Source organism: Aethalodelphis obliquidens, unplaced genomic scaffold (genome assembly GCF_003676395.1).
Source record: "Aethalodelphis obliquidens isolate GAN/ISIS:26980383/991018 unplaced genomic scaffold, ASM367639v1 scaffold57, whole genome shotgun sequence".
Taxonomy (NCBI): Eukaryota; Metazoa; Chordata; class Mammalia; order Artiodactyla; family Delphinidae; genus Aethalodelphis; species Aethalodelphis obliquidens.
The window spans coordinates 7,948,224-7,967,979 of record NW_020838001.1 but is presented as its reverse complement, the minus strand read 5'-3'; the positions used below and the strand labels follow the sequence as shown (position 1 = coordinate 7,967,979).

The 19,756-nt window shown below is 44.6% G+C and overlaps 1 protein-coding gene across 3 annotated transcripts; it reads right to left on the bottom strand.

The window, feature by feature from the left end:
• Positions 1-1,305: 1,305 nt before the first annotated feature.
• Positions 1,306-17,975, bottom strand: CYP24A1 (cytochrome P450 family 24 subfamily A member 1). 3 transcript variants are annotated; one of them, XR_003428684.1, is made up of 13 exons: positions 17,102-17,975; positions 16,690-16,880; positions 15,176-15,269; positions 13,244-13,340; positions 10,681-10,772; positions 9,912-10,023; positions 8,311-8,456; positions 5,435-5,601; positions 4,555-4,633; positions 3,878-4,075; positions 3,660-3,780; positions 1,664-1,801; positions 1,306-1,441 (listed from the first exon to the last, which is right to left on the bottom strand). XR_003428684.1 is itself a non-coding variant. In XM_027086954.1 (12 exons), the coding sequence occupies exons 1-11, from the start codon at positions 17,357-17,359 to the stop codon at positions 3,670-3,672; spliced, it is 1,545 nt and encodes a 514-aa protein (XP_026942755.1). In that variant the 5' UTR covers positions 17,360-17,975; the 3' UTR covers positions 1,306-1,801; positions 3,660-3,669. The 3 variants fall into 3 exon arrangements, 2 of the variants coding, with proteins under 2 accessions (XP_026942755.1, XP_026942756.1); XM_027086954.1 differs by having other exon boundaries at positions 1,306-1,801; XM_027086955.1 differs by lacking the exon at positions 1,664-1,801.
• Positions 17,976-19,756: the final 1,781 nt, after the last annotated feature.

Sequence of the window (19,756 nt, the reverse complement as noted above, 5' to 3'; positions counted from 1 at the left end):
CGCTCGCCGCAACTAGAGAAAGCCCATGTGCAGCAACGAAGATGCAACACAGCCATAAATAAATATATAAATTTTTTTAAAAAATGAAATGCAATGAAGGGGAAACATCTCACATATTTGAAAACTTTTATTCTTTTAGAGAATTCAAAGAAGATATACAGATGAAATCTGACAACACATGTGGATTTGTAATTCTAAAAAGAATTTCACAGCAGTGAGAAAGCATATACTTATTTTGGTGATGTGCACATATTTGTTCAAAATAAAGATATAAATGTACACTTCTGAAATAGTCTAAAAATGTAACCTAAAAAGGGAAATCTTTATCAAATATACAGAAACATATAGTATGCTTTTAGGAAAAGTAGTAGTAAAAACCTGTGCAAATAAACTACATGTAAACACAATTTTTAAGAGTTTTACAAGTATTGCTTAAATCTATATGCCTTTTCCATTTTTATGAAATCATATTTTCCCAAGGAGTTCAAGTCACATAACATGGTTTACCTAGTTAATCTATAATGTATGCACACTTTACTACTGAGCCATCTATAGCTGGGAAAATTAAGGCAGGGAAAGTCACTGAATATTTTTAAGCCATGACTAAACTTTAGAACATTGCCCTAAACTTCTAAGTCAAATATCATATATATATTTTTAAGTGATGTAAGCAAATTGCCGTTAGAATACACACACACACACACACACACACACACATACACACACACACACACACACACACAATTTAAAAACTACTGATCCAGTCCTTAATAGATTAAATAGACTCAATGCCATAATTAAATAATTTCAGGATCCTTTAACAAATGATGCCACAGTAAATCATTAAGGCATTCTTAGACAGGAGGTTTTGACTTCATTAAAGTACTTCTTAACATAGAGGTTTTCTCTAATTTTCCAATAATGTTTCTATTTCAAAACAAGAAAAAAAAACAATAGCTTCATAGAGACCTGATAACTTTAACCAATATTTAGTTTTGCTTCTATTATTAAGCAGTATTTCCCCAAATATATTAAACAGGGTTACAACAAATGGATCGTCAATACTACACAGGCCCCCAATAATCTAGATAGTCTTTCATTGTGAAATGTAAACTTCTGAGAAGTCAAGATTCCAGCAGTGAATCTGGTAAAGCTAGGACAGAAACATTTAGTGACTTTATTTATTTATTTATTTATTTATTTTGCGGTACGCGGGCCTCTCACTGTTGTGGCCTCTCCCGTTGCGGAGCACAGGCTCCGGACGCGCAGGCTCAGCGGCCATGGCTCACGGGCCCAGCCGCTCTGCGGCATGTGGGATCTCCCCGGACCGAGGCACGAACCCGGGTCCCCTGCATCAGCAGGCGGACTCTCAACCACTGCGCCACCAGGGAAGCCCCATTTAGTGACTTTTACCTGACCAACGGATAAGTGCCCAACTGCCCTATACAAGAGAAAACAGGATGATGAGCAATTCTGTGTAAGTCAGGGTGGTGCTGATGTCAGTTACGTGTAAGTTATGTGTAAGCAGGCGGTATACCCTGTAGAGTGCCTGGCATTCCAACAATCTGCTTTCCCTGAGCCAGATACCATCTTAATAAATACCATCAGCTACACAGACAGTACAGCTTCTAGAACAATTGTACAGAAGAAAGAGTATAAACACCTGGGACTAAATGTTCTTTACATGCTGTTTCATGCTCAGGGTTTTGATGTGTGCTTTCCTGTCATGCAGAAGCCCAAAGCCTCATTCTTGCAAAAGGGTAAAAATTGCTGCTCGTGGTCTTGGTAAAAAAAAAAAAATCTGGAAAATAAAGTATACCCCAATTATACATCAGAGCAGTATAGTTAAACAAGAGGAATTATTAGCAAAAAAATAAATGCTAAAACCAGTAGTGCCCTGGGCTCTTGTGTTTCACCAAGATAACTGTGCACACTGTCCTAGCTGAAGACTGAAAGTTTCGCAATTAAGCTAGAATTCCTTCATTATCCTACTTGATTCAACTCTGTTTGTTGGCATGTTCAGAATCTGACAATTGCCTAATGATACCAGACACGTAGGGAGGAATTCACTGGCCCTCATTCAGAAATTTCATCTGTAATTGCATGTTTCCCGAAATAATCCACCTATCAGCAAATACCCTTGCAGTTAGCAAATAGCAACTAGTTCTAGGCAAATTCTAGGTGATGTCGTTGAAAGGGAAGAGTGATTAAGACTGAGTTTTACCACTGACACCTAATTCTATAAAGCTATGTATCAGAAATGTCATATTTTCACATCTGATAATACTAGAGATTTCTCAGGCTAACTTCTTATCCCTTCAGTAGTTGAAAATTCATTTTATTGTGGATTGGGGGAAATAACTAGACTAAAAAAACACCATTTCATCAAGGAAATTAGAAATAAGGCTAAAGTATACTATTAGGCCTATGTTAATTTAAAGGAAATAATTAAGCAGCAATTAAATAGCTGATATATGAATATGGCAAAAATTATGAAGCTGGTATGAGAACACCCACACTGTCAGAAAAGGTAATAAATGGTATGTTGCAGAAAAAGTATTACATTGTATTTAATACAGGCTGGTAAATATCTCCTCTTCTATGCCAGGGATCTGTAAATCAAGACCCTATGGTCCAATAAGTACCACCACCTCTTTTTACAAATAAAGATTTATTGAAATACAGTACTGGTAGGCAGAATCATGGCCCTCAAAAAAGGCTTAGTCCCTAATCCCCAGAACCTGTGAATATATTGCTTTGCATTGCAAAGGGAGTGTTGCAGATGTGATTAAGGTTATGGACCTCGAAATGGGGAGATCATCCCGAATGATATCCTGTCTGAGAGATGCAATAGAAGAAGGATGAGGGATTTGAAGCCTAGACGCTAGTTGGCTTTGAAGATGGAGGAAGAGGTCATGAACCAAGGAATGGTGGTCTCTAGGAGCTGAGAATAACTCTTAGTTGATGCAAGAAAACAGAAACCTCAGTCTTACAGCCATAAGAAACTAAATTCTGCCAACAACAGAAATCTGTAAGGGAACAGATTCTCCCCTAGAGCTTCCAGAAAGGAACACAGCCCTGCCGAATGACAACTTGATTCTATCCTGGCAAGAGCTGTGTTGAATTTCTGACCTATAGAATGATAAAATAATAAATGTGTGCTATTTAATACAAGTTTTAGTAATTTGTAAGTAATTTGTTTTAGTAATTTGTTATGGCAACAATAGAAAACTAAGACAATAGTCACCCCTATTCATTGACCAGTTGTCTGAGGCTGCCCTGAGGTGGAGCAAAGTGGATGTGAGAGAGACCTTATGTCCTGCAAAGCCTAAAATATTTGCCAACTGGTCCTTTACAGAAAAAGTTTGCCCCCCACCCCGATATTCACAAGCAAAAACCATGACAAGCAGCTTGCATCTTGGAGCACTTAGTTGATGCCAGGCTCTGGGCCAGGTATTTTGTATTCATATCGTCTTTCTGGATGGATACTATTTTGGTCCCCATTTTACAAATGAAAAAAAAAATGTGAAGGCAGAAAGGTTAAGTAACTGTTCAAGGTCACCCAGTGAACCAACAGTGAGCAGGAACTCCAAGCCAAGTATGGTTGACTTCCAAGCTTGGCTCACCTCTTGGCCATTCTCCATACCCCAGATGCTCACCTGAGGCCTCCTATCTCTGGTGGAAAGCAACGGGGAGCTGTCGGCTGGGTACCAGGATGCCCAAGTGCAGCATCTCCACAGGCTCCTTGTCTGTGGCCACGATGTCATATTTGCGGACGATCTGGAACACAGAAGCACAAAAAAGCAGAATCACCCCTCTTCTCCTGCCTTGAGGAATAGCCCAGAATACAGCTGCAGAAATCCCATCAGGGTCTTACCCAGCAGAGAGCCAAGTGCAGCTGGAGCTCGGCTAATCGGCGACCAATGCACATTCTTTTCCCAACGCCAAATGGAAGATGGGCAAAAGGGTTGATCTTTTTCTTGTCTTGAAGCCATCGTTCGGGTCTAAACTGACTTGAATCTTCAAAATTTTCTTCACTGGACCCCAACACATGGGTATTTAGCATCAATACTGTCTAAAAACACACAGAAACACAAAGCACTTAAAGAAAACGTTTGAATAGCAAAATTTACAAAAGCCATCACCTTACAAATGTGAAAGTAACCCACAAAGGTATAATAATGATGAATGCCAACACGTATTGAGTGCTTGAAATGTGCCAGGTGATACTGGCACAATAAATAGGTCATGAACTTTAAAATGTTACATCACATTCTCACAACAATCCCATGTGGTAGGTTTTATTATTCCCATTTTACAGATGAGAAAACTGAGGCTCGCAGAGGTTATGTAACTCACTCAAGGCTATACTTGAATCCAGGTCTGTCTATGGAGACAGAAGACCATTATTCCTAATGCTAGACTACACAACACGTCAACTATATACTGCAATCTACACATTTCCAAAATGAATGCTCTCCCAGTAGAAACGTTTAGGGAGATCTGATGGATATTTGAAAAGGGTAAGGTACAGACTGTACAAATTCTACTTACTCCTTTCGGTAAAGCATATTCCCCCAGAACCATTGCTTTGTCAAGAGTTCGAGTTGTAAATGGCACACTCGGGGTAAGCCTGAAAAAACAAGATCAGAGATGTCTAAGTGGGCACGGACCAAGTTCTAGCTCAAGGGAATGCAGATTGTGGTTAAATAAATAGTTGCTGCCTGAGTTCTCAAAAAAGGAACATGATCGCAACTCTTTACAAAGAAGTTCTGTCTCTTTCTTCCCAATATTTACACCTCTTGTTTATATTCTTTATCTTATTGTGTTGGTTAAACCCCCAAGTACAAGTCTGCTTCATAGCTGTTAACAGTGTTTGTTCGGTTTCATTCCCCGTACACATTCAAATGTGTACATTGACATGCTTCGCCCTCAAGCTTGTTGTTTGTTCTCGGTTTCTCCTAACTACCCTTCATGAAGTTAAAGATATTTCCTTCTGACCCTAAGACATTGTGAGCTTTGCTTTCCAGAAAAAGAATTTTCAAAGAATATTTTATACAGCGGCTCAAAACCAAAGGTGTCTCTATGTCTTATATAATAATATGGTTCCTTGCTGAGGTTTCATCTCACATCCTTCAATCGTGCCCCTAATCTTAATTATTGCTCATAGCGTCCATTAGAGTATTATGATTACTGATGTAAAGGGCAAGACTCTGACTTTCCAAGATTTAATAGAATTTGCCCAAACGATTTAGGAAATGAGTAATAGAAAAGGAATATGGTCCAAAGGCTCTTTTTTTTTTTTTTTTTTTTGTAGCTTGGTAAATGTTTACGAATCAACCGTGGGAGCCATCTGTGGGAGGGCACCCCTCATTATGTGTTGCAGAGAACAGCCTTCTGACATATTCATATTGGCTTAGGCACGTGTTCTTACCGCATAGATTCTTTCAGACAGGCTTTTAAATATGGCATATTCCTCAAATCCTCTGCCCGTGGCATCTGATTCTCAGGCAGTACACTCTGAATTTCCTTAAGAAGCTTTTGTTGCACGTGGGGATTACGAGATAAATTGAAGAGGATCCACATTAAGCTGTTTGCTGTCTGAAAGCCAAATGGACATAAACTTGAGTTTTCTGCAAATAAACTGCCTTAAAACCAGTATGAGCTGGACCAAAGGTGATGCCTACCACCTCGTCATGAAAACATTAGGAGTGACGCCTTTTTACATGTCCTTCCTGGCTGTGCTTCAAACAAATGCCCTGTATGAAAAGTCAGATTTAGTTTCTAAAACACATCAACGAATAATAGCTTATTTCCTGAGGGAATCAAAGTAGAATTCTTTAAATAATCAGCTGCATTAGGACGCAAAATATAGTTTGGTACAAAAATTGAACACAAATGAGGGCATGTAGAACTGGCCCAATGAGAGTCGGATGGACGATTGCAACAATATCAATTTCCGGGTTGTGATAACAGTTTATCTTATGCACATGTTACCATTGAGGGAAACTTGGTGAAGGATTAAGGGATCCTCTCTATTTTTTTTCTTAGAATTGCATGTGAATCGATAATTATCTCAAAATGAAATTTGTTAATTGTTTAATATAAAAAATAATATGAAAATTGAATGAGGAGAGAGCCTGAGAGTGTTGCTAATAAAAGTGTCTTTTTTTTTTTTTTTAATTTTGCAATGCAAATGCACAAGAAGTTGCATTCCTGGAATTTAACAGAAAGTTTTTTTTGCCACACCCTCAAAAGTTACCACAAAAATAAAAAGGCATTATCTGACCCAGGGTTTCAGCCTCAAGGAAAGAGCCCTGGTAGGAGGCGGCCAACACCAAAATAAGAAATTCTAGCGTCAAGTTGAGTATTTCAAAGAACCAGCCACAATTTCTGACAAAGACTCATGGCCTTTTAAGTGGCATCCTTTATTTCCTTTCCAAAGGCAATGAGAAGAGAAAAAATATTGGCAGAAACAACCAGTGCAGCTTTTAGCTTCATAATACTCACCACTGGTAGTCTTATGTATTTGTCTTTAGGCCTATTTTTGTCTAATTTAAGCCAAATATTCCCATAAAAATGGTCATTGTGTCCTCTCTGCAGACATGAAGACGCTTTTGCTAAGTGCTATGTGCCACTCACATAAATGAGCCAAGTGCAGGACAATTTGGAGCCAATGGTATTTATTATCTTTGGAAGAAGATGCCTCCAAGTAGCCTTCTTCCTGTCAGAGGACCGCCAGCCTCAGCTGCAAATAAACCGTGGATGTCATTATTACAAGTGTCCAATTTACAAAACAGGAAGAGGGCATAGCCACCAAATTAGATACACTTTCAAATTTCTCTGATTTTCCAAATGTGACTTTCAGAATAGCCAGGACTAAAAAAAGAAACAGATTGAACCGTATCAGTGGGTCCCTTACCGCAAGTACCAAATAGAGTTTCCAAAAGGCAGATAACTGTAGCTTTCACCAAAGCCCTGTAAGACAGCCCTGGCCTTTTAGGATAACTGCAGGGGCTGAATGGAGGGGAAGTGGCCTGAGAAACCTCATGGGCACAAAGTATCCCGGCTTGACCTCCACGGAGGAGACACATCTCATAGCGAGTTGGCCTTGCTATTTCCACTCTCTCTCTGCTAGGTCCATTCTCCATCCACCAGCCAGAGCCCACTTTACAAAACATCAATCTGATTAAGTTCCTCCCTTGTTTAAAACACTCCAAGAGATTTCCATCACAGGTGCAGTAAATCCAAATGCCTCACAAAGGCTCCTGGTTAACAGGGCCCATCATCTTCTCCCCTGTCAACTCTGACCACATGTGCTAGGTCTCCAGTCCATCCTTCTTTCTGCCCAGGGCCTTGGCATGTGCCGTTTCCTCTACTTCGAGTGGTCTTCCACCAGCTCTTCCCTTGGCTGGCTCCTTCTCGTTATTCCAGTGTCAGCTCCAATATGACATCTCAGAGAGAGACGACCTCCCCTACCTCTCTATGACTTCACCCTGATGGCTTCCTCTAGGTCCTGGATCACTATCTGAAATGATCCTATTTCATTATTTATTTACATGTCTATCATCTGTGCCCCAAGACCACTTAAGTTCCATGAGGGGGGGGGCTTCCCTGGTGGCGCAGTGGTTGAGAGTCCGCCTGCCGATGCAGGGGACGCGGGTTCGAGCCCCGGTCTGGGAGGATCCCACATGCCGCAGAGCGGCTGGGCCCGTGAGCCATGGCTGCTGGGCCTGCGCGTCCGGAGCCTGTGCTCCACAACGGGAGAGGCCACAATAGTGAGAGGCCCGCGTACCGCAAAAACAACAAAATTAGCTGTTTCCTTTAAACTGAAATCAAGTGTTTCCCAAACTCCCTCTGTTGACAATTTTAAGCAGAAAAAAATATTATTGGAATTGCAGAGTATGCCAATGTTTTTAGACTAAATAACATCCACGGTTAGGCACTTTGGGGTAACATGCACAGCCTAAAATATATCCAGTTTTTAAAAACCTCGATTATCTACCTTGCTGTGCTGTAGGATTTTACTGCTTCTTAATGCCTGTCGCATTTTGCATATTTGTCGTAGCATTTATACCCTGAACCGGATTTCTGTCTCTAAAGCACATGAATTTTTCTATCATATGTTTAAGCACAAAGGCTGTGCTCTGGGTCTCCTGCACATCTCTAGTATGAGAATTTTTATGTCTGCTAAGCTAATGCTCAGTGAATCCTTATGGAATAGGTGAGTTGAATGACTACGTAAAATTCATCATGAAAAAGATTTTACAGCCCGTTGATTTAGCAAACTAAAACCGGGCCCAGCCTTACCGTTTCCACCGCAGCCAGCTGGAGCTCCGTCACAGCCGCATACAATTCTTTCTTTGAAAGCTGATTGTGGTGATAAGTATCACTAATGAAATCCATACTGGGCTGCTCAGAATATTTCTCTAACCGGTTGTCGACACAAGATTTGACTGTTGGAGAAGAGAAAAAGGGAGAGGAAATCAGCTGAAAATTAGGAGGAGGAAAAGAGTGAAATGGAACCCAGGATCGAATTCTCCTTGCAACATCTAAAGGGTCTTTGCAGGCAATCTGACAATTTGACAATTTGTCAGATAAGCTAATACTGCCTTGTTGTTAAGTCAGCAAGCCCTGACCAATGCCCACAGGAGCAGGGTTTCTCAAATATTAACATGCACAAGAATCCCCCGGGCATCTTCTTAAAATGCAGATTCTGATTCTAGAGTCTGGGGTGGGCCTGGAAGTCTGATTTCTAACAAGCTATCAGGGGATGCTGTTGCTGGGTCTGCAGTCACGTTTTGAGTAGGAAGAGGTTAGAGCTTGGGAGAGGGAGGTCATCATGAGACAGAGGTGGCATTTGGGTCTGTTCTCAGAATCAGAACTTGGTCCCATATCCAAGCATCTAGCAGATATGGTCACTGATACAGGTACAGTGGGATCTGGCTCCCAAATCCTGGCAGCAGAGGAGAGGAGAAACCCTCCACCATTGTTACCAAACATAAACACACACACACGTGCAGTGCCCATGCATGCTGACAGTAATGGTGATGTCTGTCAAGTACATTCTAGGCATGCACCTCCCTCACTTCAATCCATCATACAAGCCACCACCGTAATAATAATCATGGTGATGATGGTAAAAATGATGACAATAAATGGCACAGCAGTTAGAGTTGGATCTTCTGCCTGGCTTCAACCCTGGTTTTGCCATTACCCAGCATGCAATCTTGATAAAGTTACTTAATTTTGTGTCTCAGTTCTATCACTCAGGCCTAATAGAAAACCCTACTTTACAGGGTTTCTGTGAGAATTAAATGAGTGTGTGTGTATACTCAGAACAATACTTAGCACCAAATATTCCCTTCATTCTGTAGCAGAAATAGCTCTGATCCATTGAGATATTGGACTGTGCCAGGTTTTGTTTTTTTTTAGGTTTTGCACAAATTATATTACATATTTTCTTGGCAGGAAATAGTGACAGTTCCCACTACATCATATGCCAGGTTTTAAGTTATCTATATTAGAACTGAAAACAGTTGTACTGAGGTACGTACTACTACCACTATTAACCCATTTTAGAGGCGAGACAACTGAGAATGAAAAAGAGTGCATTTGGCCAAGCCACCACACCCAATGACAGAGCTGGGACTTGAACCCAGGAATCTTTGACTCCAAAGTTCTTGTTTTTAACCACTCCTAGTTCCCAAAGAAGACTACAGAAAACTACCTCCTGCCTTTTCCTAGAATTCATCTGTACCAGGGCGATCCCCAAATTCATGAGTTTGCAAAGCCCAAAAGAATCCGGAGGAGCAACTCCATCAAAGGATGGGGTGCTGAGGCCAAGATCATCCAGACCTTCCGGCAGCAGCTCCGGAGACAGGGTTGCTGGGTACATGTGGCCACGTTACCCGATTTGAAAATGGTGTCCCAGGCCAGAGTGTGCGCCTGCCAGACCTTGGTGTTGAGGCTCTTGTGCAGCTCGACCGGCGTGACCATCATTCTCCCAAATGTGCTCATCATCTGTGGGGAACACAAATGCCTTTTCACCCCTGTTTCTCTTTCTCTCAAAGACAACTTGCACTCCTTGAGAGAAGCGTTCTAAACAACTGCACCCTTTGCTCCCCTAGAGGCCGGAATTCCAAGGATGCCTCAGGGCTCTCAGCACAGTCCCCGGCCACACCCTCCAGGGACATATGAAAATCATCTTTGGGATGCTTTTCCACTGGATGTGTTTCATAAAAAAATTGATCTTATGACCTAAACATAAAAAAAGAAGGATACAAATCTCATATCCATTTCCATTTCCAATAATTTCCAAACTTCAGCCATTCCTAAAACCAGTTTCACAGGGTCTACTATCTCTACATACAACCTAAACAATCCCCCAAATTTTAATCTGAAAATTTTCAGACTCTTTGCAATAGTATTTTAATCAACTGACCTTTAACTGAAATACCTACTTTCACCTTGCCTGACAACGACTGAATGTGCCTTTTTTTATTATATGTACGTCTATGTACGTTCATTCATGAAAATATGCAACACATGTTAAAATGAACACTTAACTACTGTAATCAAATATGTGTGGATGCCACTGTTGGGAAACACTGTGATGCACATTTGTTAGGTTCTGTAAACGTTTTATAAGGAAAGGTTCTCTACCTAGGAGATGCTTACTGTTTTGATGGCCATGATGAAGTTCAAAGCTTCATCGCCTGCATTCTTCTGAAGGAGCCCAAATCTCTTCTCATATAGCACAAGGCAGATGCCTGTTATTTAAAATAATCAACACTGTTACCCATTCACAACGACACTGGCGTCCATGATTAGCTGGCTACCAAAGGCTCAATTCTGTCTCCCATAAAAGTGAGGTCTTGGGCTTCCCTGGTGGCGCAGTGGTTGAGAGTCCGCCTGCCGATGCAGGGGACACGGGTTCGTGCCCCGGTCCGGGAAGATCCCACATGCCACGGAGCGGCTGGGCCCGTGAGCCATGGCCGCTGAGCCTGCGCGTCCGGAGCCTGTGCTCCGCAACGGGAGAGGCCGCAACAGCGAGAGGCCCGCGTACCGCAAAAAAAAAAAAAAAAAAAAAAAGGTCTTTCCGAAGAACAGAGGAAAAGCAAATTCTCTGAGAGAAAGGGGCCTGATTACTCTCCTCTCTTTCTAGAATTATTTCCAGGTCCAATGACTCATCCCCTGCAGAACCTCCTGATCGGAAAAGCCACTGCGAAGATGCAGCCATTTTTGTACATGAGTGAATCTCTCCGGTAATGTCTTGATCTTCTCAGAGTTTACCCTTGATATCATGTGTAGCAGCCATTGTTAATGACCTACTCCATACTCATTCTTGCCCATTTCTTCCCTAAGAGAACCCCGATTTTATTTAGGCTGTCAATGTGTCAGTCCTCAGGCAATAAGTCAGGATTGATCTAAGACAATTCTGTTCCCTGATTTCCCAGGCTTCCTGTAGCAGCCAAAGCAGTCACATGACCCAGGTCTGGCCAATGAGATTCAAGGGAGACACTTTTGCTTTCTTGATAAAGGGGAAAGCACAGCTGGTTTAGCTCTTCCCTCTTTCCTTCTTGTTTTTGCTAGAATGCAGGGGTGAGGCCAGGAGGGGCAGGAGCCATTCTGCAAGAAGCCAACTAGCTCAGGATGGATGAGAAGGAAGACAGAACAGGCTTGGGTCCCAGGGACATCACTGAGTGCCAGCTGTGGACTGGCTTCCTCAGGACTTCTCATAATGGTGGACAATAATTTGTCAACCACCATGGTCAGGTTTTCTTTGACTTGCAAAGAAATGCATTTGATACTCCTTAATCTGGGTATTTCCAGTGGACGATTTCCAAAGCGTACTCTTCTTTTCTCCTCTATAATCATTCCCTCTTTCCCTTAACACCTTCTGTGGATTTCTTATTGGCATGGGGCTTTCTCATGTGCTAAGATGACAGTCTGTAACTTTACAACGAGGTCTATCTGATGGGGGAGACAGGTCAGGACAAAAGCCTCCGTCCCGGGGCACCCTCTCCAGTCCCTCACGTTAGCAGTCAAGAGTGATCCTTCCGGCAAATCGGACCTTGGCACCTTCCTGCTAAGGTGCCCTTAGCCCTCACTCTCCTATCGCTCCCAGGGACTCTGGGCTCAAAGCCAAATGCCCATCCCTGGTTTACAGGACTGACATGGGCTGGCCGCTGCTTCCTCCTATCCTCTGCCCTGGACATCCTCGTCCCTTGCTGGACATGCTCAAGTTACTCAGAACACCCTTCTTTCTCCTCAACGCAACACTCTCTGTTCCTTCAGCCTGGAACATTCCATCTTCCTTCACTTTCACCTGGGAAACTCCTGCTTATCCCCCAGGCCTTGGCTGAGATGGTACCACCTCTGTGAAGCATCCCTGACCATGCTCAGCTGAGGCAGCCACCAGGATTCTCCCCCAGCCTTGAACCCCCTGTCAAGTGCTCCGCATTCTACTGCTACTGCCTCGTTCCCCTGCCTGCATATCGACTGGGCAGCGAGCACGTCAAGGCAGGGCTTTGCTTTTATTCCCAGCGTGGTCCTTGAAAAGTGACCATGCTCCCTTCTGTTCGGAACTTTCCATGGCTCAACATCGGACTCAAAGTAAATGTTTTTGCGGGGACTTTCAGGCCCCGGCTTAATCTTTCTCAGCTCCTCTTTTCCCTCCCCCAATAATCCACTCACACCAGCATCCTCGAAGTTCCCCAAAGACATTATTCATACTTTCACCCCAGGACATTTGCACCTCCTGTCTCCACTGTCCCAACAGGCTTCCCACAGATACCCCAGTGGCTTGCTCCTTGCCTTCCTTTAGGTCTCACCTCAAATGTCTCCTTACCAAGCAGACTTGCCTCACCTAGGAACCTACATTCTTTCTTGACTCCCTTACTCCTTGGCAGAGTATATATTAAAATATATTTACTAGTTGATTGTCATCCCTACTAAAATCTGAGCTCCATGTGAACAAGGATGTTGCCTGTTTTGTTCACTGCTGTGTCCCTAGTACAGTGCCTGGCACATAGCAGGTGTTGTATAAATGTTTGTTGAATGACTACCTAAACAGTCCAGAGGGTAGAGCATCACCTAAATGCCTGAAAGCATTAAGAGGGCTGCTATGGCCTTTCCTACTCAGCAATAGCGTATGATTACAGAAGAGTTGTCCACAGGGCCATGTCTGTCCTCAAAATCACTTGCAAAATCAAATGAACAAGACGTGAAGAAAACTTACTTTCAAATGACCATTTGTTCAGCTCGCTGTACAAGTCTTCAATGCAGCCTCGCTCATCACAGAGCTCACTTATTCTACCTGTAAAATCAGCCAAGACCTTAACAGAAAGAAATCACCAAAGACACATTTCAGTCACTGGAGGAAAACAAAAGTTTCAAGTTCAGTAAGTTAGCTTCAGGTTTTGCTACCTTGTATATTCACTGCCCATAATGTTACTCATTCTGAATCATCACTAATTATATATTCTCCTTGGCAGTTCATCTTCTGCCCCAACACCCTTGTCCTGGGTTATTTCCTGAGCTTTCCCTGCAGCCTCCCTGAAGCTTAGGTTTCAGCTTTTGATCTAAATTTAAGAAAAGGAAAACATTTCTTCTAATCAGAATGGAGAATAAACCACAAAGGAGGAATCAGCCCAGTGTCTCTGTGGGGACAATGTCTCAAGGACTCTGGCTACCCTGAGGTTTGCCACTTCCATAGCTGGGCAGGCAAATGTCTCCTTACTGGTTGGTGTTGTATGAAGCGTGTTAAGCTTAGAGCCAGGGAACTGTAAGTTCTGGACGCAGCGCCTTAACAGCTCTGTCACCTTGGACAGGTCCTAACAGCCCCTAGAGGCCAGTTTCTACAATCAGGGTTTTAGACGACTAATGCTTTGCATTTAATGAGGCTTGTATAGAACGAGGCATGGTACAAAGTGTATTACCTTAGCTGATCCTCAAATAACCTCATGAGGTAGAAAGTACTGTCATTACTCCCATTTCCTAGGTAACAGATGAGAAAACTGAGGCTTAGAGAGTAGCTAAGCCACTCTCCCTTGGACACATAAAAGTGGCTCTGCTGAGGTCTGAAATAGGGTATATGTGACTACGAAATCCACAGGTGCAACTAATGGGCATGTTTAGTTTGTCCACATAGCATGTTAAAAAGTACTTTGAATTAGTCACCATCAAAAAATCCAGAGATTTCACATGAACATATGAATTTTCCATTAGTCATCAAAAAATAATAATAATTACTAGATCTGGTGACACTGGGTCTACATTTCCATGTGGCAGGCATTTGCCAGAGCTGGGCAGCTGTCCCCTCTAGAAAGGGCATGCACTATTCTGCTTGCTAAAATCCCTATTGGGCCTGTCTTATACATTGATATTAATCACCTGGCCCTTGGAAGCTTCTGAATTTGCAGTCTTTCACCTACATGATCCTATGTGGGTCCAGTTCAAAATAAATACTGAGAGTGAACAGGAGTAAAAAGAATCCTCTACATGTTTAAATCCTTCCCCCTTTGGGCCCCTGCTGGCTAAAGGATAACATCTAAAAACCTTAGCGTGGCACAAAAATATTGTAAAGACCTGCCCTCTGCCCAGCATCATTTCAGAGAAAGCTTCACTTCAGCTGCACTAAATGTACTGTTCTCTGAACACACCATCTCATGCCTCCATATTTGCAGCAGGCTATGCTCTCTGCCTGAATGCCTTTTCCCACCTTCTCTGGCTTGCAGACTCCTACTCATCCTAAAAAACCCAGCTCAGCTGTCACTACCTAGGAAGTTTATAGTGTTATCTCATTTAATCCTCACAGTAAACCTATGGAGTGGGAATTGTTACTCCCAGTTTATAGACTGGGAAAGTGAGCAAGTTAAATGGTACAGTCAGGTTACATAGCTGGTGGGGGTGGGGTGACGTTCAAAACCAGGACTGTAGAATGTCAAAGTCTATGCTCGTAACTGCTCCCTTATCGTAATACTACTTTAAAAGGGAGTGAAGGAGGGGGGAATAAGGAAGGAGGATGTGGAGAGGAATGAGGAGAAAAGGAAGACTCCTGAATCATCCAAATTGCCTGCCTTTTCTTCTGCACTTTGTAGCTGTGGCTTGAAGCTCCACTAAATCCCTCCATCCCCAGGAGAACCAGGAAAGCGAACCCCGTCCTGCAAACCTCATTGATTTTATTGTCCAGCTTCATAATTTCCACTGGTTTCATTAGTTTCTTTTGAAAGGCACTCCTGACCCTCTGCCAGTCTTCTCCTTCCCTGGGAGAGAAGCAGAATTATATTTAGAGCAAACGGAAAGGAAAAGAATGAAGAAGCAGAGACACCTCCAGTTCTCTGACTTCATAAACTATATAACCAAATGAACACAGAATCGTGCCAAGAAACAGCCAGAGAACAATTAGTATTGGAATATTTGGGGCTGGTTTGACAATACGATGAATAATCACTTTTCCCTTGAGCCAAAGATTGCACAGAAAGATGAAGTCCACATATTTGGGTTCAGAACTTTTGCTGTGCCCTCGCTGGGGTTGAACTGGGAGGCCAGTGGTCTGTTTCCAGCAGTAAGGGTGGGCACGTGAACACCCACTTCACCAGCAACTCAGATCTGTTTGAGGAAAAAAATCTTGTCTTCTTTCAATTGGGTTGAAAGGCACATTCACAGAACACCTCGAATTTAGAATTTTGCCATTGCCTTCAAATAACAGTGAGAGATTCACCGGAGCTGTAAAAAGCCTGTTCTCATCATGAACCCTTTTGCACTTGCTCTATAGATGACCACGCTGCCTGTGATGTATCATGCATTAATACCGTTTTTAATTCCAGTAATTAGGGCTTCCCTGGTGGCTCAGTGGTTAAGAATCTGCCTGCCAATGCAGGGGACACGGGTTCGATCCCTGGTCCCAGAAGATCCCACGTGCTGCAGAGCAACTAAGCCCGTGCTCCACAACTACTGAGCCTACGCTCCAGAGCTGGCGAGCCCGCTAGCCACACCTAGAAAAAGCCGCAGCGCAGCAACGAAGACCCAATGTAGCCATAAATAAATAAATCCAGTAATTATATATATCCTGAAAAATACGATTATTAGGCATTATAATTTGGGGGTAAAAAAAGTGCTAACGTATTAAATGCTAACAATGTCAAAGCTGAGGAATCATATCACATTAGAGTATTTCTCTCTAAAATGCAACCTCCACACCCCTCCATGCCCGCTTTCCAAGTAGGTCTATCTCCTAATTCCCACAGTTTCCTTTACAAAGGAAGGTCATTGTCAAAAGCAAAAGGAGTTAACTTCTGGCTTTTGAGCTACCAAGGGGGGAGAGGGGCGGGTCTCAGAATTTTAAGGGATAATTTTGTTTGTATAACATGTTTGCCTTGGCACGCTAATTTGACAATCTCATTCCACCCAAGAGTCCAAACATCATAATTCGCGTAACCTTTTTTTTTGACATTTCTTTTACGGAAAGGCCTGGCCCAGCCCCCTTGCCAGAAAGAACACAAGTGTTGCGTACTCAGCCCAGACGTCCCTCCACCCACTCTAGTCCACGCAAGAGCCCGTGACCGCAGCAGGTACGGGCTTCCGTGTTCTCCCTGCATTAGAAGGGTCCAACCCCAGGGAACCCTCATTCCCGTCCCTTCCCAATTTCCAGCCGCCGAACCCCATCCTGCTTCCTGGACTCACAAGATCAGCAGTCCGTAGCCCTCCTCGCGATAGTCGCGATAGGCCTTCCACGGTTTGATCTCCAGACGCTGGGGGTACGCGCTCTCCGTGCGGTAGAGCGCTTCCAGCAGACACGGCGAGCCCAAGTGCACCGAGTCGAAGGAACCCAACTTCATGCGGAAAATCTTGCCATATTTCTCGTGGTACTCCGCCTGCAGCGGGCCGGGCAGGGTGCGAAGTAAGCGCGCATCCGCTGCAGAGTCCCAAGAGCGCTTCTCCCTCCTCCCCGCCTCCTTCCTCTCGGGGACCGGGGCCCGCTGCAGCCTGGACACACAACCGAGCGCACCGTGCGCCCGAACCGCGCGCCTTGGGGAGGGTTTGGAGAGCAAGGCGGGGAGCAGAACGGGAACTGGGGGCGCGACGAGGCATTTACCAGCGTGTCGTGCTGTTTCTTGAGCCCTCCTTTCCAGAGAATCTCCAGCAGACTGCCCAGCAGTGGCCACTTGGTGGGACCGGGCAGGGCGGCCGCGTCTTGCGCCTCGCCCTGTTCCATCATGGGGCAGAGGGGCACCTCCCGCGGCCGACGGGGCGCGCACGCCGTAGATGTCACGGGTCTGGGGGGCTGCCCCAGGCTGCGCAGCTCCTGTAGGAAGGCGGCAAGGGAGCGGCTCTTGCCGATGGGGGAGCTCATGGCAGCGGGGGAGACCGGGCGCTTGGGAATGTGCGGGGGCTGGGAAGGGCGAGGTGGCTAAAGAGGCGCCGGCGAGAGCTGGGGCCTTGACGATTCTGCGGAAGAGAGGCAAAGAGGGGCAGCAGGTGTGATGGAGAGGGCGGAAGACGGACAGAGAGCAGAAAGGAACTCGGCGAGGATGCTCGACGCTGCACCGCGCGGCAGCCTCAGGGAGCGGATGCCCGCCTAGCGCTGGCCGCAGGGGCTGGAGGAGCGCAGCCGGGAGTTGGGTGGCTCTTGGAAGAGGAAAGGAAAGGACGTGAGTCCGCCTGCTGGTTGCAAGTCTGACTTCCAGCTCTGGAGTAGCGAAGTGGAGGTGTCTAGGAAGGTAGAAGAGATGCTGCTGGCGCTGCGCTTTCCTCCTGTCCCTCTCCATGCTCCATGCCCGGGAACCATGTATTTATGGAGACAGGGCAGGCCCTGGGTGGCCAATGAGCACGCTAAGTGGGGCGGAGTGGGTTACGGCTGGCCAGGCCCGGAGGGACGCGGGACCCGGGGTTGGGGGTGGTGCATGGAAGTAGGATGGAGTCAGCGAGGTGAGCGAGGGCGCCGGGCCTCGGGTGACCGGAGCGCGGCTCTCCGGGCGGGAACGCCGCGGACTCCACCCTGGAGATAATCCCCCAGGGAAGGCACGCTCACTGGAGTTCACCGGACGTGCGCCGAGCGCGCCTCCCCGCCCTCCCCCGGCGGCCGGGAACTGCAGCCTCGCGCTTGCACAATCGCGCCGCCGCGCTGGCGAGGTCTCCGAGTACCGCCCCGAGGAGGCTGCCGGCGCCTGCCGGAGCCCGAGAGCCCGCGCGTTGCCCGAAACCAGTTTTTTTGCCAGCCTGGACGGAAGTGTTTTTGGAGGAAGGTTGGCTTTGTGCACCTCCCAAGGTGGGGAGGGTTTGAGTCTTAGTGAAAGGCACCCGAAGAGGGGATTTCACCTTAGGGTCTTAACTTGGGCAAGGAGGAGCCGCTGAATTTGGAGAGTTTTCTCCCTAGCTGCTCCATTTTGATTGTTATGAAGATGTAATGAGTGAGTGCAGGTAAAGCACCTACAACGTAGTCCACCGTCAGTACTCCACCTGATGTTGCCATTTTAGCTGGTTATGAAATGAGAGGCAAAAGCAGGGCTCGTGGTTGAGACTGGGCATCTGCCCCTCCCTCCATTTGGACACCGACCACCTTGTGCAAAAGCTAGGCACCTGCACCTTCGAACCGCGGCCCCTACCATCCCCATCCATCCCTACAAAGTCCATCTTAAGCAAGCGCAGGAGGGAACACACCACACACACACACACACACACACACACACACACACACACACACTTCCTAGGGTCCTTGTGGCTGGCAAGGGTAGAACTCTCTGTACTAACCGAGGAAGAGAAGTTGGAGACTTTGCTGATTGTTTTGAAGTGGTTCGTATTCTTTCGTTCTGATCCAGTACAAAAACGACCGCCAGCCAAGGAGGTGAGGGAAGTTCTGTTTCCCCTGAGGGTTTTCAGTCACGTGACTGCGTCATTTTGACCCTGGTGTCAAATCCTTCTCTCGTAAGTTTATTGTAAACTTTTAGCTGGTTTTTTGAAAACCTTTTGCAGACCGACTTGAGCTTGAACTCTGTCATTTCAGATTTGTCTTGATTAAACGTTAATGGCTGTTAATGTTAATAAAAGTAATAGTTATATATTTATATAATTCATACATAATGTATTATATCTATATAGATATCTATATATACACTATATAGTACATATTCTATAGCATATGCTATAGAATATACACTATATGTAATATATCTATATATACACTGTATAGTACATATTCTATAGCATATGCTATAGAATATATACTATATGTAATAGACACTATATCATATATACCATATGTTACTTAGTGTACAAATGTAAAGCTTTCTAGGGCTTATGATAAGCCAGGCACTAAGCTAGACATTTTTCGTAGAATTTCCCATTTCAGCCCAATGGCAAAAAAATAAATGAATAAATAAAGTTAAAATTTAGAGCGTTCTATAATTTGCCCTGTGTCACAGACCTTATCATAATGTTATGTGGAAGTCAGACCCAGATTTTCTGATTTTGGCCTTTACTATGTACCTTCATATACAACATGCTATATTACATCACCCTTTCTTAAACCAGGAATATCTCAGAATATTGGAAATGTTTCTTAAATGGGAATATCTCCAAAACGGAGGTGGGTGGGATCAGTATATGTGGAGCTGTGTGGTGCCAATGTTGTTTTACGCCTCAATGATGGTAAAATAAATAAATAAAAAGCCCCAAACAGAAGAAGCATTCAGTTCACCACTGTGTGCCTTTCTTCTGGCAGGGTGCTTGACACATAGTAAGTGCTCAAGAA